The sequence below is a fragment of the Equus caballus genome, chromosome 8 (genome assembly GCF_041296265.1).
Source record: "Equus caballus isolate H_3958 breed thoroughbred chromosome 8, TB-T2T, whole genome shotgun sequence".
Lineage (NCBI taxonomy): Eukaryota > Metazoa > Chordata > Mammalia > Perissodactyla > Equidae > Equus > Equus caballus.
Window position 1 is genome coordinate 4375414 of NC_091691.1, and position 22669 is coordinate 4398082.

At 57.3% G+C, this 22669-nt stretch overlaps 1 protein-coding gene across 1 annotated transcript in view; it reads right to left on the bottom strand.

The window, feature by feature from the left end:
- Nucleotides 1-1237: 1237 nt before the first annotated feature.
- Nucleotides 1238-22669, bottom strand: part of HIC2 (HIC ZBTB transcriptional repressor 2) — a 29180-nt gene continuing 7748 nt past the window's right edge. Inside the window, exons 2-3 of the mRNA XM_023646787.2 lie at nucleotides 9574-9671; nucleotides 1238-7858 (exon numbers count right to left, since the gene is read on the bottom strand). Coding sequence (XP_023502555.2) covers nucleotides 6034-7858; nucleotides 9574-9599 — 1851 coding nt within the window. The 5' untranslated portion in view covers nucleotides 9600-9671 and the 3' untranslated portion in view covers nucleotides 1238-6033. The remainder of the gene's footprint in view (nucleotides 7859-9573; nucleotides 9672-22669) is intronic.

Genomic DNA, 22669 nt, shown 5'->3' on the forward strand with positions numbered 1-22669 from the left:
CAGAGAATGTTTGCTTTTGTGGAAAACGGCACCGGGAGGCATTTCACAGAGCGAAAGGATGAAGACAGAGACTTACACCAAACTTAGTGATGGGAAAAATAAGATAATTATTAACCTCAAGAAAAACAAGAAATTGACAAAAAAGGAGAAGACACAGTACACTACTTGGCTCAGCAGTAAACAAATTTACTTAGTGATAATGAGCGTGGCCTGGCAAAACTGCACACTGCACCAGTTTCGGTACAGGAAATCTAACGGAGTCACGCCCGTGCGCTTACACTGTCGACGGCTGCTCTTGCACTGTGACAGCACAGAGACTGCATGGCACACAAAGCCTGAAATATTTACTATCTGGCTACTTTCCGGAAAAAGTTTGCCACCCTTTAAACACCTGATACCTATCTGGGGAATATAAGGGCAAGCCAAGAGGGTATAAATGAATTGAAATCCTCATCTAGGAGTCAAAAGACGGCAGTATAAGATTACTACTTAGAAACGTGGAGATAAATGCAGACATGCAAAAAGAATTAAAAGTGGTTGTCTACGTAACATGGGCTTGGGGGACAAGAAACTCTTTTAAGCCTTTAAAGAACCATTTGATTATTTAAACTATGTCCAGGTATTGCTTTGATAAAACCAAAACAGAATTTTCAAACAACTGAACAAACTTACCATGACATCGAGCAGCAACGCCCATGTTCTCCTGGAGGCCTGGGGTCCCCGCACTCACCCGCGGCTGCCCTGGAGCCACCTGGACGTCTGCAGCGCCCCCCCCCCCACCCCTACCCGACCCCAGCCCTGCTCCTCCTCCTGTCTCCACTCATCCTGGATTCCCATCCTGGTGGCTAGAGACAGTCCCCCAGGGAATCAGATCTACTGTCCCTGCCCCTGGAGACTAAGATTAGCCTTTCTTCCCTCGCCCTCCCTTAGCCTGACTCTGCTGTGCCAATGGGTAAGTGGCCCCAGGAACGGGCCAGGTTCCCCTCATCCAAGCCCAGCCACTGTCTACATATCCTCTGCTTCCTCAATTGCCTCGGCCAACACTGCCCAAAAGGATGCTGACCCCAGAGTGCTGGTTCCCTGGACCAGGGCCCAGCTCCAGGACACACACCCCCCGCTGAGTGAGGTCCCAGCCCCGTCTGAAACCCACCCACTCAGGTCTTGGAAGCTGGACAGAGAAAGAAAAGCAGTTTGTCGTTTAGCAAGAGAGAAGAGAACAAAGAGGCTTCCCACAAGAGAGTTTTCAATCAAGCTTTTAATGAAAAGATCATAAAATAACAGTTTTTCATCACTGTACATTAAGACTGCACGCTTCTGAATGGAGAGATCAGTCGTTGGTGAATTGCTTTTCTATGACATTTGAGGGCTGCACACCTGCAGCTCTGACCTGAATTTATCCAAACTCTGGCGGGAAGTGAACGCGTTGTGATGACGGACAGCGACGGTGGCCAGTACAGGAGTGCGATCATGGAGTGCCCCCCTTTCTGGGAAGGGCATAATGTAGGACATGATCCCTCTTCCAGTTCTGATTAAACAAAACAGCTATAACCCCATCCCCCCTCCCCCTCGAGGTATTTGCGAATGGGCCAGTGCCCAACCTGGGGTCCCCCAAGGGGGGAGGGGGAAAGTAAGTGATGGGCGGGATACAGAGAGGCTCCCCTCAGCACCTGGCCCCACAGGGCCCCACCAAGTGGAGGGGGGGAGCCCTAGGGATCCTCCCTGCCCCGAGTGAGGTCTGTTATGCAGCATTTTTGAGGTCAATAAATTACAGCAATAAATAGTAAGGTGAGGTAGGGGGAGGGGTTCCCGGTAGAAAATTAAAGTGGGTGACTGAAGCTGGGGGGGGGTCCTAGGAAGGGGGTCCTGGGCAGCCTCAATTCCCACAGTGCACACCCAACCCCCGATTTGGAATGTCAGACTGAGGCTCTGGTTAGGTCCCTCTCCATCTCCTCACTCCTGGCACCGGATTCACAGGTTCAGGAACGTCCGCCCAGCACGACTCTGGGCAAGAGCCAGGGCCTTGGTCCCTCCAGGGGGTGTGGCAGGGCTGAGACCCCTTGTCTGGTCTCCTAAGGCCTGGCGTCTCTGCTTTTGTCCCCCAAGCCAAGGGGACGGGACGGATGCAGCCGCCTCCTCCCTGAGCCCTGCCCTCCTGGCTGCCCAGGCCCCATCCCAACACAGGACGGCCGCAGGGAGGGCGGCTGGGGTCTGCCCGCCCAGCCAGCCCAGCCCAGATCGCACTCCTGCACACGGCCAAGTCCAGTGAATACTGATGAGGGGGGCGGGGCAGCCCAGCACCCCGAGTGGTGATGAAGGGGAGACACACAGGGCTGCGTGAGGTTCTGAAAGTCAGTCTGGGTCCGGATTGTTCGTTTCACAGGCTGAGGTGTATGGCTATGCTGCGAGTCTCTGAGATTCTTATTTGCTTAAAGGTTTGTCTTTTCTTTTTTACCTTTTTTGCAATCCTGGAGGAGCCCTTGTCGTGGCTCGGTCTGGTGAGAGCGAGGTGGCGGAGCCTGGCCTGCCGCTCGCTCGCCCCAAGTCTGAGAAATAAATACATTCATCACTGCACAAACATATTGATACAAAAACAACACTGTTCAGAGTGTTTGCACCGTCTGTGTTGGTAAGGACCAGCCCAGTGAACCCCTCCTGCTGCAAGAGATGGGGGTGGGGGGTCCCCAGGAGGCGGGGACCCACTGGAGTCAACAGAGCTGTGCAAAGGTCCTGGCTTTTTGGCTTGAGAGGGACCTTCACATCAACCCACCCTGAGGGTCTCAGGCAGAGCAGCAGAAGGGGCGCGCCTCCATCCCGGGGCCCAAGCCCAGACTCGGGTCCTGTGGCCAGAGCCGACGGCCACCCCTGCTATGCCAGCTGGCCAGGACCGCCATGGTCCGGCCAGGAGGCCTGGGGGCTGGTCAGCACAGGCCCAAGCTCTTTGGTGTCAGCTGGGCTTGGAGAGGCCCGGGCTGGGGAGGAGGGCTCGGCTGAATCTGGGGGCCTCGGAGTCTGCGCCTCTGCCCGGGAGCCATTATGGGGCCGACTTGGAAGGGCCTCCGGCGGGAGGTGAGGGTTCAGTGGGACTGGCCTTACAGCTGCTGAGGTCTGAAACTGTAAAAGTTTATGTAAACAATGAGATAAATATATTAGTATCTTTTTTCTGAGCCCATTGAGGTTCCATACTCATTCAAAATGTGCTTTGGTTTAAAAAATAGGTTTTGTGAATTTGGGTATGAGCTTTTTTTTTTTTTCCTTTTTTTCGTTTATCCTCTTTTTCCTACATGACATCTGCTATTTTCTCTGGTTCCTGTTTCTCCGAAACATTCAGGAATTAAGTGACTAAAACAGAGAACTGTAAGCCGCCCTCGGCCTCCGACAGCCTGATTTCCTCGTGAGGCTCTTAACACATCTCCACGCACACACTCACAAGCACACACTCCACATGAAACCAAAGGAAAAGGAAAACAAAACCAAGTGTTGTGTTAATCCCGCCCCACCCACAAACCCTTAAAATCTTAAATAGGAAACTAGTGTTTTGCTTTCTTGTTAAAATACAGAGAAGGCTCGATACAATACTCAGGTGGGTACAATACTACGTCGCACGAACGGTGAGTGAGGGGCCTTCGCGCCCAGTCCCTGAAGCTCTGCAAACAAATCAGCTACTTTCACAAGTCACCTCACGGATGTGGTCGCCCACGCTGGGGAGGCCACGCACAGGCCGGCCACGGGCACGACTCCCATGCGGTACAGACTTTGTGTCGTGTGGCTTAAGTGCTGACGGAGTAGGGTGGGGTCAGGAGAGGCCAGGGGCCTGGAAAGAGCCCTGGCCCCTCACTGGGTACGGGGAGCCCAGGAGGCTCCTCCGCCTAGACCCTTGGCCTGACTTGCTGGAACATGAGACCCTGGGTCCAGTCCTCCGCTTCCCACCCAAAGGGAAGAGGAGCCGGCCCAGGGTGGGGGCACTGTGCGGAGGGCTCAGCCAGGAGCCCTAGTGTGGCCTGAGCTCCCTCACTCGCAAAACACACCCTTCACCACGTGGGTCCCTGAACTCAGGCTCTGTTTTCAGCTGGAGGGCTCTGGAGGAATGGAGGGGTGGGGGTAGGGGATGACTCTGGAATTTTTTGGTCTGAACTTAAAGCAGAAACAAAAAAAAGAAATAAAAGTATGAAGCAAAACAAAGAAGATAAAGCCGCTGGCCCAGCCCTGTGGCTCCAGTCGGCCGAGGACAGTAGGGCCGACCTCTGCGACTTTGGTCTGTCGTTCTGAGCCCAGCTCTGGGCCCAGGGAGGTGTCTGAGGCTGGTGGAGAAAACCCAAGGTGAGGAGCAAGGGGTGGGACTCCAGACTGGGCTGAGCCAAAGGGTGGCAGCCAGTCTCCTGCTAGAGAGACTGTGGGCCAGGACCACCCAGAGAGGTGCCAAAGCAGGGCTGGTCCCCTCCCTGTCCCCCAGGGGTGCATACATTGCTTTGGTCAGCCCCTCCCCATGCCTCTACACTGGCCAGGCAGGGGCCGCTGCTCTTCCAAGTTCAAGCTCTGCAGGCCCAGGGGACAGGATGGAGGGGCTCACTTCACCTCATCCTGGCCCTGGCAGGGAGCCGCAAGGAGCTTGCTCCTGCAGCATGGCTCCCATCTCCCTAGTACCCGGAACCCGGCCCTCCATCAGGAGCTCCCACGGGGCTGAAGCACACATGCCCCTCCCCTGGGCCCGGAGCAGAGGCGCTCAGCAGCACTCTCAGAACACCGCTGGGGTGGACACGGCTCGCCACACGCCCATGGAGGTGCGGCACACGCCCAGACTGCAGGGCTGCAGGAGCATCGGGGGCGGCCCAGGAGGGCGCTCGGCCCGGTTCACTCGAACGTACGTCCTCCTGTGCACACTAACTGGAGGAAAACCAAAGTGTCATGGCCTCAACTGCCAGTCACCAACGTACTGTTTTCGTGAATACAAGAGGTAGCAAAAGGTCAGAAGTCTCTCCACCTTGATGGGGAAGGAGGGAGGAAAGCACAGCATCTGTCCACACACACCGCGCACACCACACACACAAACAGAAAATGGAAACCCAGCCCCCCCCAACCCCAGACCTTCCAGTTCCAACATTCACATAAACGTTACACTGTTCTTCTCTTAATAAAAAACAAGTACCTCTAAACAAAGAATATTCCTCGGAAACTATAGGAAAAGCACTCTCTCTCCTGAGGCAGCCGAGGCAGGCTCGGGGCCCAGGGAAGCCTTTGGCCAAGAAGGGCTTCTGGGGCCTGGAGGGGCGGGTGGCCCGCGGCGGGGCGGGGCGGGGCGGCTGCCCCGTACATTCAGTCTGCAGACCCAGGCTCAGCCTCGAAGGGCCGGGAGGAAAATAAACTCTCGTTGGTTTTGGTTTCAAAACAAAACTCAAAAAGAAAAAAGGAGCAGATCAGTAGGAATAACAGCAACACAGGCCCAGAGGGCTCTTTAGTTGTGGAGAGGTAGGCAGCGGGGCCGACCGTCCCAGCACCAGCGAGCGGGGCCCCTAGCTCAGGGGGGAGGGCTCCATGCCTCCCTCCTGCACTGCTCTTGGCAGAGCCAGGGGGCCTGCACACAGACGGCACTCGTGCATGCACACAGACACTGCCCGGCCACGGGAAGCTCTGCTCCTCTCCTTACACGGAGGGAGGCACCCCCTTCCCCCTGCTCCAACCCAGCCTGCGGGAGAGGGGCTGGGCCCCAGCAAGACCCCCATGACCCACTCCCACGGGCCTTGCAGCAGCCCGCTCAAGGACCAGGGACCTGGGCGGGGTCGGGAGGCAAACCGCACACCAGGAACACGCACACTGGGCTCTGGCCCACCGGCCTCCCTCCTCTCTCTTCCCTTGGTACAAACTGTCGATTAAAGCTCTGGGTGTAGGGGGCTGGCCAGAGGTGCTGCCGGGAGAACCCCCCGCTGGACCTGGGGGTCCCAGCCCCGCCTGCCTGGCCTTCTTGCTTCCTCCTTCCGTTGGCTCTGGAGGGCGAGTCTGCAGAGGGCGCCGTCGGGCCAGGAGAAGGGTCTTTGGCTTCTAGGAGGGGGAGGTGTGCATGCGCAGGTGGCTGATGAGGTTGCGCTGCTGGGTGAACTTGCCCCCACAGAGCTGGCACTCGTAGGGCTTCTCGCCCGAGTGCACGCGCATGTGCTCGGTGAGGCGGTACTGGCGGGTGAAGCGCATGCCGCACTCGTCGCAGGCAAAGGGCTTCAGGCCCAGGTGGCTTCGCATGTGGCGCGTCATGGTGCCGCGCTGAGTGAACATCTTGCCGCAGATGTTGCAGGGGAAGGGCCGCGTCAGCCAGTGCGTCTTCTCATGCTGCCGCAGCGTGGCCGGGTCCTTGTAGGTCTTCTCGCAGACCGAGCACTTGAAGGGCCGGGGCTCAGCCGCGTAGGCCGCACTGGGTGCCGACAGGTCCTCGGCCTCCTCCTCGGCGCCCCCGCTGCCCGTCTCGTAGGCACCCTCCTCCTTGATGAACAGCTCCTCCTCCGTGTGCGTCTCCACATGCGCGTTGAGCTGCTCGGAACTGGGGAAGCCTTTGGCGCAGGGGATGCACACATACAGGTTGTCCCCGTAGGACACGGTCTCGTAGCCTTCCTGCCGGTACATGTAGTGGGCGCCCAGGTGGCCACTGCCCCCTTCGCTCCCACTCTGCCCGCTGTCCTCGCTCCCATCCTTGCCATTCTCCTCCTCCTCCTTGCAGGGGTATGGGGCCTCCCCGTAAGGCCCGCTGGGGCCACCCCCTGCCACACTGCTGGCAAGGATGCCATTGGGAACCCTGTCCCCAAGCCCCTCACCCTCCTCCCCTGGGCAGGGGCCCTTGGGCCCCGCTTCCCTCCGCTCAAAGGGGGAACCCACCACAGGCTCCTTCTTGCTCCACTCCTTCTTGCGGGCCGAGTGCCGGAGGCTCTTCCGGGGCTGCCCGCCAGGCCCCTCCAGCAGGCTCAGGTGGTTGTCCTCAGCCCCCTCCAGATCCATGGGCTCATTGGGGGTGCCCCCCAGTTCGGCATAAGAGGCACTGTTGGCAACAGGAGGGGCAGAGACGGAGAGGGGCGAGCCGTGCTGACTGTCACTCAGCTGGGCCGGATCATCTGGGGTGAGGGGGGGCCCGGGGGTTGCGGGGGGCAGGGGCGGGCTCTTCTTGGACAGGTCCAGGCCCAGCTCCTGCTCGCAGCCCCCACTGCTCCCATTGGTGCTGCAGCTGCCCAGGCCGGCCTCCCCGCTGGCTGGACAGACGGTCCGGCCTAAGCCGTGAGTGCTCTCCTGGTTGGAGGTGCTGAGGAAGAGTTCATCATCTGAGCCTTTGGCCTGGGGGAGCTCCTGGGGGGTGTGGGCCCCCTTGCGCCCATCCACAAGCCCTGGATATCGGGCCTGGATGACAGAGGCTGTGGACAGCCGCTGGCTGCGGGGGGGCCGCCCCATGCCGGCAGCCCCAACCCGTCCAGAGCCAAAGGGCTTGCCGGCTCGCTTGAGTTTGCGGCGGCAGAGGGCTGCCAACTCGGGCAGCTGGAGGTAGCTGGCGGCAGTGAGGAGAGTGCTGAAGTTGGGTTCAGCTGGCTGGTCGCTGGGCAGCAGCTTGCCCGTGTAGATGAAGTCCAGGATCTGCTGGAACACTGTGGAGCTGACCATGTCCGTGTCCAGGTTGATGAGGTTGTCGTGCAGGACCAGGGACTTGAAATAAATGCTGCTGGCAGCCAGGACGTTCTTGTGGGCCCGGAAGATGGAGTTCTCCACCATGATGATGACGTCACACAGGAAGCCCTTCGTCCTCTGCTGGTTCAGCTGCAGCAGGAGCTGCTTCGAGTGGCTGGGCAGCTCCATGTCGGGCCCCATGTCCCCGCGCCCTGCCCACGCGCACCACCTACGGGCAAGAACAGGCATGCATGCATTAGCTAACAGGGACCCTTGTGCAAGGGCCCTAGGCCAGAGCACAGCTGCAGTGGCGCTCAGAGGCCTCCACACTGACCTAGCCACTGGGCGCTTCCTCAGGCACAGTCCATGGGAAGGGAATTCACACTGCCCACCAAGGACCCATGCTGTCTGAGAAGGGACAGCAGCACTGGCCCCATATGCACAGATTTGAAAACAGAAGGCCACATGATGGTCACACAGGATCAGAAAGAAAAAATGGGATTTGAAATTGGCTCCACAGCCCAGGGTACCGTCTCCATAACACAGGAGTTGACCACATGCCCACAGGGGACCCAAAGATAACCAGTGAGGAGCCGCAAGGTGCTGGGAAGCAGCAGGCACCAACGTGGGTGGGCGGGCTTCCCACGTGCGCACACAGCTTCCCAGCTTTCAGGACAAGCTGGAAACCCAGACTTTCAGGTGAAATCTCCCCGTGCTAAACGAAGCTTCCTTTTCCTCAAATACCACATGGGCCAAACAAAGCCTGCGGTCTCTACTCTCCACTGAATCCTCTCACACAACCTAGAGGCTTTCCGAGCTAGCAGGTTCACCGATGGCCCGTTCCTGCCTCTTGACACTGCAACCTCCAGGAATGGGCGGGAAAGGCAGCTTGCTCAAGCCCCTAGCACTGCCTGGGCCTGGAAAAGGCACCTGGCTGGCCTCACCAGACTGGCACAGACACTAACTGATGACACGAAGTAATAAACACACAGAGGACTCTGGCCTCCACAGGAACCCTGCGGGGTGGCAGTGTGCACACAGGTGTTCAGGAGCAGGCTGCTCCGAACATGCGCCCACCCCACTAAGGAGCAGGGCCCACAGTGCGAGGCCACGGCTCCCTGCCCCTCTGGCCCGTCATGGAACGTGTCTTCCTGCAGGCAGCCCTGTGCCACGAAGCAGATGAGGGTGCCTTCACGTCCTTCCACTCAGAGCCTGATCTCTGAAAGTCACCGACTGCTGAGCCTTCTGGGATCTCCTGCTCTGACCAGGGTACCCAGCCCTGCTTTCCCCCAGCAGGCGCAGCAAGGCACAAATGTGGCACAAACGTGACACAAATGCTCCCCCTGCCCCACAGCTGCCCTTGTTTGCAAAGACAGAGGGAAACCCTAACAATCACATGCACCCCGGAGGCGACTTTGGAACTCACCGCAACCACGCGTGGACTAGCGCTTAGGGCCTGAGAGCAGGAGGCGGCAAGCACCCACTCGGCCAGCCCAGCCTTGTAAGGCTGCTCAGAGGCTGGAGCCCAGGAACCAACCCTCCTCCACTCCCTGCCCCCGAGCCAGCCAGGTGGGGACAAAGAGCCCAAGGTATGGCTCCCACACTGGCCAGGATGCCAAGGAAACACAGTGTCAGCTCCACCAGCACCCAGAACACCTGGTCTTCCAGGCCTGGCAAGACATGGGCTGAGGGCAGGAGGTCCCATCCTCTGAGAGCCTGTGAGCCCACAGCAGCCCCTCCTCCTCAGGCCGAGGGCAGTGGGCCCCAGCCTCCCCTCCACACTGCCCCATGCTATTCGCACACAAAGGACCACAGGCCAGGATGCAGGCTGAGAGCTGTGGGGCTGTGTGGGCCGCCCAGAAAGCCCCAGAAGGAGCAGACAGACATCCTCCCTCCCCAACTCCCCCACCCCCAGCCCTGCCAGCGCCCCCCTTCCCAGCCTACCGGAGTGCCAAGGGCCCAGAAACCATGTGAGCAGCAGCCAGCGGGGGTGGCCTCCTTGAGTACGTGGCCTCCCTGGGGGTGCATCAATGCCTGGTCACCTGGGGAGAAGAAGATAGACACGGTCACCCAGAAAGGCATCAGCAAGGGAAGAAGGGTGGGACAGAGAAGGGGAAGCCACCTGGTGGCCCTGGAGCCCTTGCTCCCAGGAAGGCCCAGGGGTCTCTCTGGCTGGGATGCCAGGGGCAGCCAGGCAGGAAACAGTGGCCGCAGTGCCCGCAGTCAGGCCCAGAAGCAGGGACAGTCACCCATCTGGGGAGTCCAGCAGGGCTGCACCCACTTCCCACTCGTGACCCAGGAGATTTAGGGTACTCCCAAGGGCCACCTAGGCCTGGGAGAGCTGGTGGCAGGCACACAATTCCTCCCGGGTGGACGTGGTGGCAGGAGGCCTGGGCAAGGCCCCTTCCAAGCTGGCCACATTTACATAACAAAAGGTCAAAATTGGAGGCACTGGTGCAATGGGCTATTTATAAGAACCAGTCTCAACCGCTTCTGGCTCTCCTGCCTCCTTCCCTTCCCGATCTGCTCTCACCCCCTCCCTGCCCAGAGGGCCCAGCCCCCTCCTGCCCAGCCCAACCACATGGCCTCCCCTTGCAGGAGTTTTCGCAAGGTCGGCCTTTCAATACCAGCCCGCCAAAGCCGTGGGCAGCTGCCGCCAGATGTGGGTGGGCTCCCTCTGCCCCTCAGAGCTTTGGGTCCTGCAGGAAGGGGGTCCTTGGGTTTTGGTTCCTTACACCGCACCCAGGCAGGCCTGGGCTCCCTTGGAATGGAGCCAGGGGTGGGGGAGGAGGCCTGCAGCAGCCTGGAGCCCATCCCTGCCTGCCCTTCCCCCACCCCCAGGGCCAGGGAGGCTCAGCAGGTCCCTCAGGAATGTGACCAGACCCGGGGTGCGGGGTGGCTGGGAGGCCTCAGCTCCGGCCTGCCAGCTGTCTCTCCAGCCCCTAGCACTGTTCCTCTCTCACAGGGGTGGGGGGCACGGTTGGTCTGGGATCCCAACAGCCAGAGGGCAGCAGAACCAGCTCTGTGGGTCCACATTTAATGAGGGTGGGCTGGGCCCCCGTAGGTGTGAAGCACCCAGACTCCCTGGCTGGGTGAGGCCACTGGGACAGAGCTGAGCCCAGCCTTGGGAAGGGGGACAGAGGCTACCACAAAGCTGGTGAGAGCGGCCCGGAAGAATGGACAGGAAGTCACAGCAATGTGTTTGAGCCAACCAGACACCGGCCATGCAGCCCTGTGCTACCCAGGCTATTCCGCGCAGGGCGTCAGGCCAACTCGCCCAGGGGCCTCCGTCTCAGCACATGCTAGACCCTGCAACAGGGGGTTACTCGTCCTTATCACAAATCAGGCCAACATCTGGACACCATGCAGGGAGTGGGTAGCAGAACAGGACTTGGGGGCCCTGTGTAGGGGCCTGCTGCCCCTGCCCTGCCAGGTACTTCGCCAGCCTGGGAAAGGCTGAGTGACAGGCACACAATTCCTTGGGGGGGGGGGGGCGGGGGGGGGGTCTCGCAGGGCTGAGGCAGACGTGACTCCTCACAGGGACACTCAGCAGGACAGGGCAGAGCCGCCTCCTCGCCGCGCCCTCCACTGGGTGGGGCACCGGGGAGCCGCCTGCTGCGAGTTCATAGCCAGCATGATGCCTGCCACCTTGCCTGGCGTGCACCCCGCTGGGCAGTCTGGGCCGCCACTACATCTGCAAGCAATGATGCAACCTCACTGCAGGTGATGGGGCCACACACCCCACTGCTGTGGGGCCAGGACCCCTATGAAGCACTGTTCTTTTCTTCCCAGCCTAAATGACGACAGCCAAAGACCTCTGCACTCCCCCTCACTGCCAGGTGTGGGAGCATCAAACACTGCCCCTCAAGAAGCCCCAGCCTGGGGGAGTCCCAGGTAACTGGAAACATGGCTGTGGGGGCTGGCCCAGAAAGCTGGCAGTGCAATGCCCCACTGGGTACAGGGGCTGGTGCCCAGCCCTGGCAGGAACACCCTACAGGCTGGAATGAGGACACTGCCTGGCACCAGCCCCTGGCACCGAGCAGCCCCCTGGCAGTGGGCAGAGGCAGTGTGCGTATCAGCCCCAAGGATCCCACATGCAGGGCAGCCTCACTGCCTGCCCGGAGCGCTGGCTCCACGAAGCCTAGGATCTGGGACAGTGGGAAAGTCAGGTACTCCCTCCTCTAAGGCCGAGACCTGGCCCTTTGCAGGTGGGTGGGGGTGGCCCTAGCCAGGCTGATCCCGGCAGGGAAGGGCAGGAACGCAGTCCTTGGGGAGGGCCAGCTCTGCCCTCTTGTGAACAGAGACAGTGTGAGCAAATGAAGAGAGACCTGGATTACCTTCCCAGATCCTTGTTTACAGAACGGTCAACACCTACCTACCCAACAGGGCTGTTACACTGCAAACTGGGACAGGTCCTAGCTTAATTCTCATTTCCTTTTCTTCCCCTCCCCAGGGCCCCACCACAGAAAAGTCAGAGAGGCACACCCGCCTGCCTACCCCCTGCATACACACCGAAGGCAGGCCCAGGCCCCAGCCGCCCACCCCAGACCCTAAAGGCACTGGCAGCACGGGCCAGAGGGAAGGCCAGGCCCTTAGAGCTGAGCCGGGGGGAGCTGGCAGGAGCTCCTGCATGCCCTCTGCTGCTCCTTCCCTGTCCACCCTCCTCAGACAACCACATGGAAGGCCTGACTCGGCATGGCTGTCCTGGCAAGAAATGTCTTGGGGCACACATACCCAAGTGCTAAATGAGGTTATCTCCAGGGGGTGGAATTATAGGAAAACTCTAGTTTCTGGGTGTTCATTTCTGTAATAATCAAAATTTAAAACAAGTACGTATTACTTTTAAAATTCTAAAAAAACCAAGAGTAGACTGATGCAAGAACATGGATGACTCTCAAAAGCACGCTGAGGGAAGGAAAGCTCACACAAAAGCGCACACCCTGCATTGACTCCATTTATGACAAGTTCTAGAACAGGCAGAACTGATCTACGGAAGAAACTAAATGAGCACAGCCTGTGGAGGGTCAGAGGAGCGCTGTCTGGGAAGGGGCATAAGGAACTTTCTAGGGCAGCTCCATGCCTTGGTAGGAATCTGGGTTAAGGTGGGCACACCCACTGCTCAAAACTCAAGATTTGAAATTTGGTACTACGTTGCATGTAAATTTTACCTCAAACGGGGGAAAAAAAAACTCCAAACAAAAAGAAAGAACAGAGGCGTTCACAGGACATGCCTGTCTCAGCAGCTCCCCACCCGCCACCCCTCCTGGCACGGCCCCACCCAGGCACCACACGCCGGCCTCACAGCCCTGGGGCCCGTGTGTCGATGCAGAGCCCGTCTCGTCTTTGCACACACAGCCCAGGCTCTGCCCTGGCACCCACTCCAACCGCTCACCTCTCACCTCCCCACGGGGCACGAGGGCCTGGGACTGGCAGTGTGGAGGAACATATCTGTGGTCATGGGCGTGGCCCCCCTTCTCACTGCTGGCTTTCAGCCCATCCTGGGGTGCCCACCCAGGCTTCACGAGCCCATGGGCACACAGGAAGCAGCTGGTGAGAACAGAGTGGCCATGGAAGAAGCAGATCCTTGGCCCCCTAGGCTCCTTCCTGGCTGGCAGCCCTCATGCATCTCCAGGAAGCAGTGGAAGCCCCAGGCCAAGGACACCCCTCAGGTCCCCTCCTCACCCTCCAAACACACACGAGCCAAAAGACCAAGGAGGACAGCAGAGGGCAGGGCCCATGGCCTACCGACCCATGGAGCAGCAACCCATGGGGGCCCCTACTTGCCCACGATGGCAGGCAAGGCAAGGCCCCACCTGTCTGAGGCAATCCACACGGCCTCAGGGGCCACCTCGAGGCCTCTCTTCCTAGCAGCCCACAAACAGCAGGAGAGTGTGCTCTGGTCCAGCACCTTTAGAGGCCAGAGAGGTGGTGTTAAGATGAAAGTGATCCTTACTTAAGCAGAAAGCAAGGAGAACAATTTCAACCCCGCAATCTGAAGGGGGCTACCCCAACTCAGCCTGGACACCCGCCATGCCCAGAGCCTGGGCTCCATGAGTCCTGGGCACTCAGAACTGCTCTAGTCAACTGGCCTCCAAGTGGTGCCCTCTAAAGACCAGGCTGGCAGCCCTGCCTCCCTAGGGCCTGGCAGTGGGCACCCTGTCCCTCCTGGAGATTGAGGAGTGCACCCCACACCCACCTCCAGGCCCACCTGTCGGGCCAAACTCAGCGTGTGGTTTCACGGCTGGTACTCCTGACCCTGGTGAGCAGTTTCCCCCAGAATGCTGTTCCTCCTGCTCAGTGCCTGGCCTCCTGCAGACAAGAGTGAGTCTCCCCCAGAGGCAACCATGGCACCTGCACTGAAATGCCTCCCGATTTCAGGAAACTTCCCCCAGCCCGGAACCAGCCCGGACGGAGGGACCCGGAGAGAAGGGCAAAGGACAGGGATGGGGCCTCCCTGCCTCCCCTCCCTGGGCAGCCCTCTTTGCCTAGATCTCCTGGGAATCTTGTCACCCCACCTCCCTCCCTAGTGACCTTCCCTCCCTTTCCCAGAGAGGGTCTTCTCGCAGGAGTCCTGGAGCTATGCTGGGGCACCAGGAGCAGTTCCACCTAGCCCACCCCAAGGCACCCAACATGAGACTGTTCTCTCACCCTAACCATCTCCTGGCCAAGGAACACCGAGCCAGAAGTTACAGAATGACACAGGAATCTTCCAGCTGACAGTAGGGGGCCACCCACTGCCTACCCGGAGCACCAGAGCCAGGTGGGAGGCACATGACATGCCACACAGAGGGGTAGTGTTGGGTGCAGTACAGCCACTGGGCAGTTTCCACACCCCCAGAGGTTTAAGCACATCTGAGTCAGAGAAGGCCCCAGCCACGCTGGCCCCCAAGCCCTGGTCCCAGCCAACCCCCACCATGATCGCTTGGTGCTCCAGGTGTGGCCCCGACAGGTGCAGGCACTGCCTCTTCCCTGAAGGGCCTGGCCCCTTCCAAGCTACAGGAGAGCAGCTCCGGGGCAGAATGGAGACTGCCTGGAAGGGACAAGCGGGCCAGGATCCAGAAGAGCCCAAGGCTCAGCCCCCAGTGCACCCACCAGCCCTGTGCAGCCACAAGCCCAGGACTCCGCTCATCCTGCCCCAGGACTAGAGTGTTCTTCCTTCTCCTCCTCTTCCCCTTCTCCCTCCTTCCCTTCTCTGCTTAAGGGAATGACTCCTCCATTAGGCCTTTCCCATCCCAACAGGGCCGAGAGCCTCTCCCCCCTTCACCACCAGCCAAAGCCAGGCCTCGCCCTACACCATGCTGGCCATGTAGGGCCACATCTGCCCTGGCAGCCTGCCTGAGGGCAAGACTGAGGTGTTCTGCCTGAGGGGAAGAATGAGGTGTTATCTCCACCTCCAGTATCAGATAAGACAGAGTTCTGGGGGTTAAGCAACTTGCCCAAGGTCACAAGAGCAAGCAGATGACAGAGTAAAGGATTCGAAGGCTGACCCCAGAGTTGCTGTCAGACTTCCCCTACCCAAGGGACAGATACCATGCGCTACCCACTCCCAGGCAGGAGTGCCACTCACAGTAGCGCCACCCTCCACGGGGCGCCAGGAGAAGGGCCTCGGTTTGCACCTCCACCGCATCTCCCCCTTCCACCACCGCCCCCTGCCTGTCACATCAGGGCCTCACCTCGGCTGCATTCTCCTGAACTCAGCCCAGCTCCTCCACTCCTGGGAGCAGTGAGAAGCTCTTGGCTAGAAGCAACAAGGTGCGGGCCCTTGACACGAAGCCTGCTTTGGGGGCCCAGGCTGCGCCCGCTGCACCTCTAAAATCACCCCTGGCTTCCGTGACCTCCCTGGTCTGTCCCTCCAGGCATGGGCCAGTGGTGGGTAGGACTCACTGCTTCGGGCAAGCCCAGCTGTGTAATCTAGCCGAGACCTGGACGCCGGCCAGCAGCTCCTGGCTCTTCTCCCAGACCATCCTCCTGGAAAGCAACAGGCCCGACGAATGCCAGGAGCCCAGCCCTCCCCCTGACGCGGCTTCTTCTACGAAATAAACACTCAGGGTCCACTCAGCGCGTTGGTGACGCTGTGATCAGGACCAGGGGCTGGCCTCCTTCTCCGCCCCTCGGGCCAGCTGTGTTGCCCACCCACCGGCTCAACCCAAACAGTGACAGAGGTGGTGTCCATCCCAGCCCAACTTCCTCGAGTCTGTTCTGAAATGCCCATGTGCCCCACTGAAGACCCCATGCTGTCCACACTGGGCCAAGAACGCCCTGGGCCCTGACCACCTTCCCATCCGTGCACTCCCTTCTGAGAGGTGAGGAAGCTCGTGGGTAACTCGGCACCGTGAGGAAAAGGCTAGAAAGTGCTGCTGTGAGGGGAAGCCAAGCAGGAGGCTCCGGCCTGCACCAGACCAGGTCCCACAGCCCTGAACCTTGCTTCTCCAGAGCAGCCTTGGGCCCTCTCCTCCCAATGGGCCCACAACCCTCCCATCACTCCTGGCCTTGGAGCCAACGAAGACAAGCAAGGCCAGGACAACCTTGGGGACCTGCAGCTGTTCCTCTGCTCATGCTGGCACAACTGGCTAGCTGGCACCGGGAAAGACAAAGGGTAGGATGAAGCCAAGACGCCCCAGGCCTGGCACAGTCTGGCAAAGAGTTCTGAGTTGGGCCAAGACCGTGAGTGCTACTGGGGAGAGGCTGGGGAGTGCTGCCTGAAGGGGAATGCTAATTTGAGATTATGATTATTATTACAAAAACTAGGCTCACCTCCAGACTCTGTCCCTCACATTGCACTGCCCCCCAGGAAGGCAGCAACAAACAGGAGCCTGGAGGTGGGGAGAGCCTGTGGGAGGCTGCCAGGGTGGATCGGCCAACAGCACAGCAGAGCAGGGGAAACCGGCCCTCCCTATCAGGCAGGGAACAAGTGACAACCCAGGAGCGAGTGCAGGCAGCAGGCAGACAGGCCCCAGGGTGCTGCTTCCCGTGCATACTTCCTACGCGTCTTGCTTGTCCTTGGGCATGGTCCAAGGACCAGCAGGAGCGCCTGAGAACGCTCGAGAAATGCAGATGCTCAGGCCTCCTTCCGGGCCTCAGAACCAGAACCCATTTTCACCCTGAGGGACTCGGATGCACACTCAAGTCTCAGAAGAACCCGAGCAGTTAAGCTTTCCCCTGTCTAGGACGCCCAGTGCTCTGCAAGCACTAAACACTCAACCTCTTGGAGGTCGAGAGGAAGGAGACAGCCCCAAAAGGGAAGACACATTTCCCATGTAAACAAGCCAGATAGTGATTAATAAAAATGGTGGACCTGGAATGTGAAACAGTAAGGCTGAGTCTGGTTACCAAAGACATCTTGGAGCCAGGAGAGTAGCCACGGGCAGAGGGATCTTGATGAAGGAAGGACAAGCAGGGATGGCGCAGTGGTAAACAGGTAGAAATTCCACATGCGAGGAGCCAAAAGGGCACCAGTGAAGCTTCCCCGCTGGAAAGGACTATCGCGATCATCTCACCCGCCCCGGGCCACCCTTCAGATGAGATAACTGAGCCCCAGAGGAAGACACAAGTCATGGCTGATTCACAGAGCAGCAGCTGCCCAGCCCGCAGCTCCGGGAGAAACACTCTCCAACTTCAGTTTCAAACCCAATCCCACCAGCTAACAATTTCTTATGCCAACTAAGGCCTCTAAAAGTATTGAAAAAGCCAAGCCAAAAAACCCCATCAAATCCCTATCATCTTCTATCATCATCACTTCATACAAGAAAATATATTTCAGGCCTGAAAAGCAAGAACCACCTCTCAATGTAAAGGAGTCTTTCCCCTACAATGTTGTCCTGGGCTGGTAAAAACTGAGGCAAGCTGGCATCAAGAGACCTCTGCCCTGTCCCACAACACAGCATGACCCTCCTGGCTGGGAGAAGACTGAGGCGGCATGCTAAAGGGGAATCCAAAAAAAAAAAAAAACCCAATGCCAGGGGTGGAATTAGCCGAACGAAAGCCCTGGTGCCTAGTGGTTAAAGTTCGGCACACTCCGCTTCAGTGGCCCAGGTTCAGTTCCCGGGTGTGGAACCACACCACTCGTCTGTCAGTAGCCATGCTGTGGTGGTGGCTCACATAGAAGAACTAGAAGGACCTACAACTAGAATACTGGGGCATTGGGGAGGGGAAAAAAAAACAGGGGGATGGCAACAGATGTTAGTTTAGGGCAAATCTTTCCCAGGGAAAAAAAAAACCAAAACACTAAAAGAATATCCCCAGGGAGAGAAGAGAAAGGTATTACAAAATAAGACCGAGACTGAAAATGTGAAACCCTGTGGCCCAGAAAGCCCACTTCAAGGGATACATCAACAGAAATCCCTCACACGCACCCAAAACCCAGGCAGGTACGTGCCCGGCAGCCCTGCTCACAGGAGCCCCACACCTGCAGGAGAAGAGGCAGCCGAAGGTATGGGGACTATCACCTGGCAGTGAGCAGGACTACACATTTAGGTTGAACCAGAGGAATTTCCCTTTTTTTTTAAAGATTGGCACCTGAGCTAACAACTGTTGCCAATCTTTTTTTTTTTTTCCTGCTTTTCTCTCCAAATCCCCCCAGTGCATAGTTGTATATTTTAGTTGTGGGTCCTTCTAGCTGTGGCATGTGGGACGCTGCCTCAGTGTGGCCTGACAAGCGGTGCCATGTCCGTGCCCAGGATCCGAACCGGTGAAACCCTGGACCGCCGAAGCGGAGCACGCGAACTCAACCACTTGGCCACGGGGCCGGCCCCAGAATTTGCCTTTTATAGGTCAAAAATAGTTGATTGTTGGCAGCAGCATACAGCTTGACCTACGTACACATAGACGAATCTCTCAAGCATACTTGTTGAGCAAAGAGGCCAAAAGAGACTACGCAGTACAACTGGGTTCATGTAAGTTTAAGCTGGAGAACAGACAGAACAAATCCAGGGGCGGGGGGCAGAGGGGTGACTCAGAACACACGAGGGGCTTCTGGGGTTGTTTCTCGCTCTGGATGCTGGTCACACATGCGTGTCGTCTGTGAGGAATCCTTGGAGCAGGCGCTCATGGCGTGCACACTGCTCGTGTGACTCATCGCAGAGCACAGAAACCTCCAGGAGGGCAAGCAGGGCCCAGTTTCAACCCTGATTAGTGGACCCGAGCCAGGCAGTAACCTCCTGGAACCCCCAACTAGTAACAATCACAAGACAAGAAGCAGAACATTGACAGGACAGAGGAAGAGTGGCTACATCCAGGATGGAGTGATTTTCTTTTTTTCACAGACCAGCCGGGAAGCCACAGGAAACCTGGAGACCACCTTAAAATCTCTCAGTAGGGGCAGATCAGCGTCTGCTGTGCCGAGGTGAGAGCCACCTGATGATGTTCCAATCGTCCTACTGCCAGCTGACACCTCCACAGGAGAAAGAAGGGCTCGAATCCTGACAGGCAAGCCCAAGAGAGAAGAGGAAATTGAGTGTGGCAGGCAAGGGACAAACACGACGCCAAAGAGCTCCCAGCAAGGGCCCGAGCAGGTCCGGTGCAGACAGCTGGGCGCTTCGAAGGGATGAGCCCCTCAGGCACTGGGTCAGAGGAAGCCGCTGAGCAGGAGAAGGAAAGGCCCCCTCGATCCGTGTGGATGATCAACCCCCCAAATCCCCAGAGCCTCAAACAGTGGCTCAAGGAGCCAAAGCCAAAGATCAAGGATCAGCTTGTTTTAATCCAAAAAAGAAAAAAAACAAACAAACAAGTAGAGACATCTTGGACATTCACCAGAGTTTTTAAAAGACATTTTTACGGGTAAAAATTAGGAAACTGCTATGGGAAATATTACACTCTGTGACCCTGTACCCGAAAAGCCTCCAGGTGTGGCACTTCACAGAGAAGAGGTCTCACCTGTCCAGCAGATACCTAGACGGGTCTGAGAGGAGAGACCAAGAGCTCAGAAAGGAAACCAGACAGACGGATCCTCTCAGATGTGGGCAAGAAATCTCACAGTTTCACTGCTTTACAGACGCGGCTCGGCGGTGCTGGCAAGATTGTTCAGCATTGAGACACTGGGCAAAGAGACAGAAAACAAAAGAAACAGGCACTTCTCTGCCCAGAGCAGGGGTGGGGAAAACCAGGCCCCCGAGGAAGCAGCACAGACAACAACCCTGAAAACAACCCAAATGCTCCCTGCTGGCAGGCCACATGATGAAGCGTGGGACAGCGCCACCTTGGAACACTGCAAGCAGGGGACAGAAGGCGGGACCTGCAGCACACGCAGCACTCCGGTGAGTCTCAGAAGAGCGACTGGCACCCAGCTCCACGTACACAAAGGGCAGAGTCGGCCAAACCAGCCACCCGCTGTTCAAGGAGGCAGACAAGTGCAGGGAGGCAACAAAGAAAAACCAGGAATGGTCAGGCCACAGTGCAGACTCCTGGCAGGAGGCGGGACGAACCAGGGAGCGGAACAGGTGGGCGTTCGTGGGGACCAAAGGCTGTTTCCTACATGGGGTGGGGAGCAAGGGCGTATGCTCTTTATGCCCATATGTGTGCACATGTAATCCACAGCTTCTGGTTAACACTCCTGTAAGTAACCTGGAGCACAATCTCCAAGTCTACTGAGGAAGCTAGCATGCTCTGTGCAGAAGTCCCAAAGAGAAGGCGGAAGGACAGGAGACCTTCCAGACCCAGGGAGGAGCCAGGGACTAAAGCTGTGCAACACTTGCTGAGTACCCCCTCACATCACCTGACCAGAGACTGGGCAAACGGAGCAGGACCACACGGCCTGGTGACTACGGCAACAGCGCCTGAAGCAGGGCTTCGGAGGGTTCGGCCCACAGGAGATGCCCAGAAAATACCACTCTGTGCTAACAAATAGAAGACAACAGAAGCCAGGGCCTCTCCACCTGGGAGGGCAGGCGGGCATCACGCAACAGAAGTGAAATCCCAGGAACGCCCCCAAGAGGGGAAGAAGGGCAGAGTTAAAGCCACTCAGCGAAAATATCAAAGTCCAAAACACATCATGGGCTGGCCCCGTGGCCGAGTGGTTAAGTTCACGCGCTCCGCAGCAGGCGGCCCGGTGTTTCGTTGGTTCGAATCCTAGGCGCAGACATGGCACTGCTCATCAAACCATGCTGAGGCAGCGTCCCACATGCCACAACTAGGAGGACCCACAACGAAGAATATACAACTATGTACCGGGGGGCTTTGGGGTGAAAAAGGAAAAAATAAAATCTTAGAAAAAAACAAATAAATACAACACATCAGCCCCGTGCAGCCCTGCCGCCTCCAATTCACAGTCTGCTCAACCCTGAGTTTGTCTTTCCCAAACACTGATCTCAAGTGACTCCCCTGCTCACAGCTTTCAATAGATTCCTGATGCCAGGATAAAGTCCACGCTCCAAGCTGTCCTGCAGAGCGCTTCCCACAGGGGGCCCCGGCCCACCTCTCAGCTCGGCCCCTTCCAGGCACAGCTCAGTGCCCCCTCTTCTGTGAAGCAGGCCCTGCATTTCTCCCCTGCCCAACGTCAGCACTAGCCAGTCAGCTGCTGCCCTCCACACACCTCCCCTTCTGCCCATGCTCCCCCCACCCCCACAGCCAGACTCCAAGGTTAGGGACCCTGCGTCCCAGAAGGCAGCAACGAGCCCAGCAGCTGCAGCAGGCGTGCAGCAGGCGTGCGCCCTCATAAACGTTTATTAGGTGAGCAGGCGGTCAGGAAGAAGCAGTGCGGAGAAGAGATAGGGCGGGACAATACTGGAGAGAAGAGAAGGTGGCGGGAAGGGGGGATGATAAAGGAGGGAATCTGCTGCCCAGCCCTGCCCTCGTCAGCAGTTCCAAAACTGTTGTTTACATTCTGAAAAATGAGTAGGGGCTCCCAAACAACTTTTGTTTTATGTGGGCCTATATGTTACTACGGTAGATGTTACTGTTCTATCTACTGTATTAGAAAAACTGGTAATTCAAAAAAGTAACAGAATATTAACAATAAATCCATTTTATCTTAACACAAATAGCATTTTTTATAAAAAAGAATGATTCCAAAGGAAAAAAATTAGTGAGAACAGTGGCACTGTTTTACATTTTTGCAAATCTCTTTAACGTCTGGCTTAATAAAAGCAGCCGGACTGCTATCTGCTCGGCACTCAGTCTGTCAGGGCGCATGGTTTTGACTAAGGTCTGCGAAGACCTTCCAGAGATAGAAGGGAGCGGTATTTCAACCTTTTCAGATGACTGTGTCTCTTCTTCCTTGACACAACACTAAAACCCAACAAGTCGTAGTTTCTTAAAAGCTGTAATGTAGACTCTGAAATGGTATCAGTGACTAATTCATATTTGGTTACCTAAAACTCCATTTGTCTACCTTGTTCTCACATCCACCTCGGAGTCTGTGACATCAAGCACTGGTCATTTGGAAAATACTGATTCACTCCATTATCAGATCTTCCAAATGTTACATTTCACTATACACCACAAAAAAATAGCCACATGTTAATAGCACCACTGATGTTATCTTTAAGTCTTTAGCTCAGGCTCAGGTGGTGGATACCAGTTTTCCAAAATTCTCTCTCACAACTAGAACATACAACTATGTACAGGGGGGCTTTGCAGGGAAGAAGGAGGGAAAAAAAAAAAGAAGATTGGCAACAGTTGTTAGCTCACCCGCCAATCTTTAAAAAGAAAAAAAATTCTCATCTTCCCTTTAAGGGCTCTTTCACTGGCAACAAATATTGTGGGTTGTCTCCTTAAAGTGGCAAGGCTCAGTTTGTTCATTTGAGAAAATGTCTGACAAATTCTCCAAGTCTGACTAACCACACCTTGGCTGTCAGTCATTCTTTCAAGTAAAAATAATGTTCCATGAGAAAAAGCAGCCAGTTCAGCACGCAGCTCACACAAATGTGAAGTGCTTCTCCCGGAGACAACCACCACGCTGCACGTGCACTTCCCAATTCGTCACGCAGAATGCTAACAAGCCGTGTGCTCCGGAGTCCAGAGTTACCACTGTCATCCACACTGCCTCCCCAGGAGACGCACGAGTAAGACGGGCAGCCTTGGTTCGGAGCACCAATGGGTGCTCACA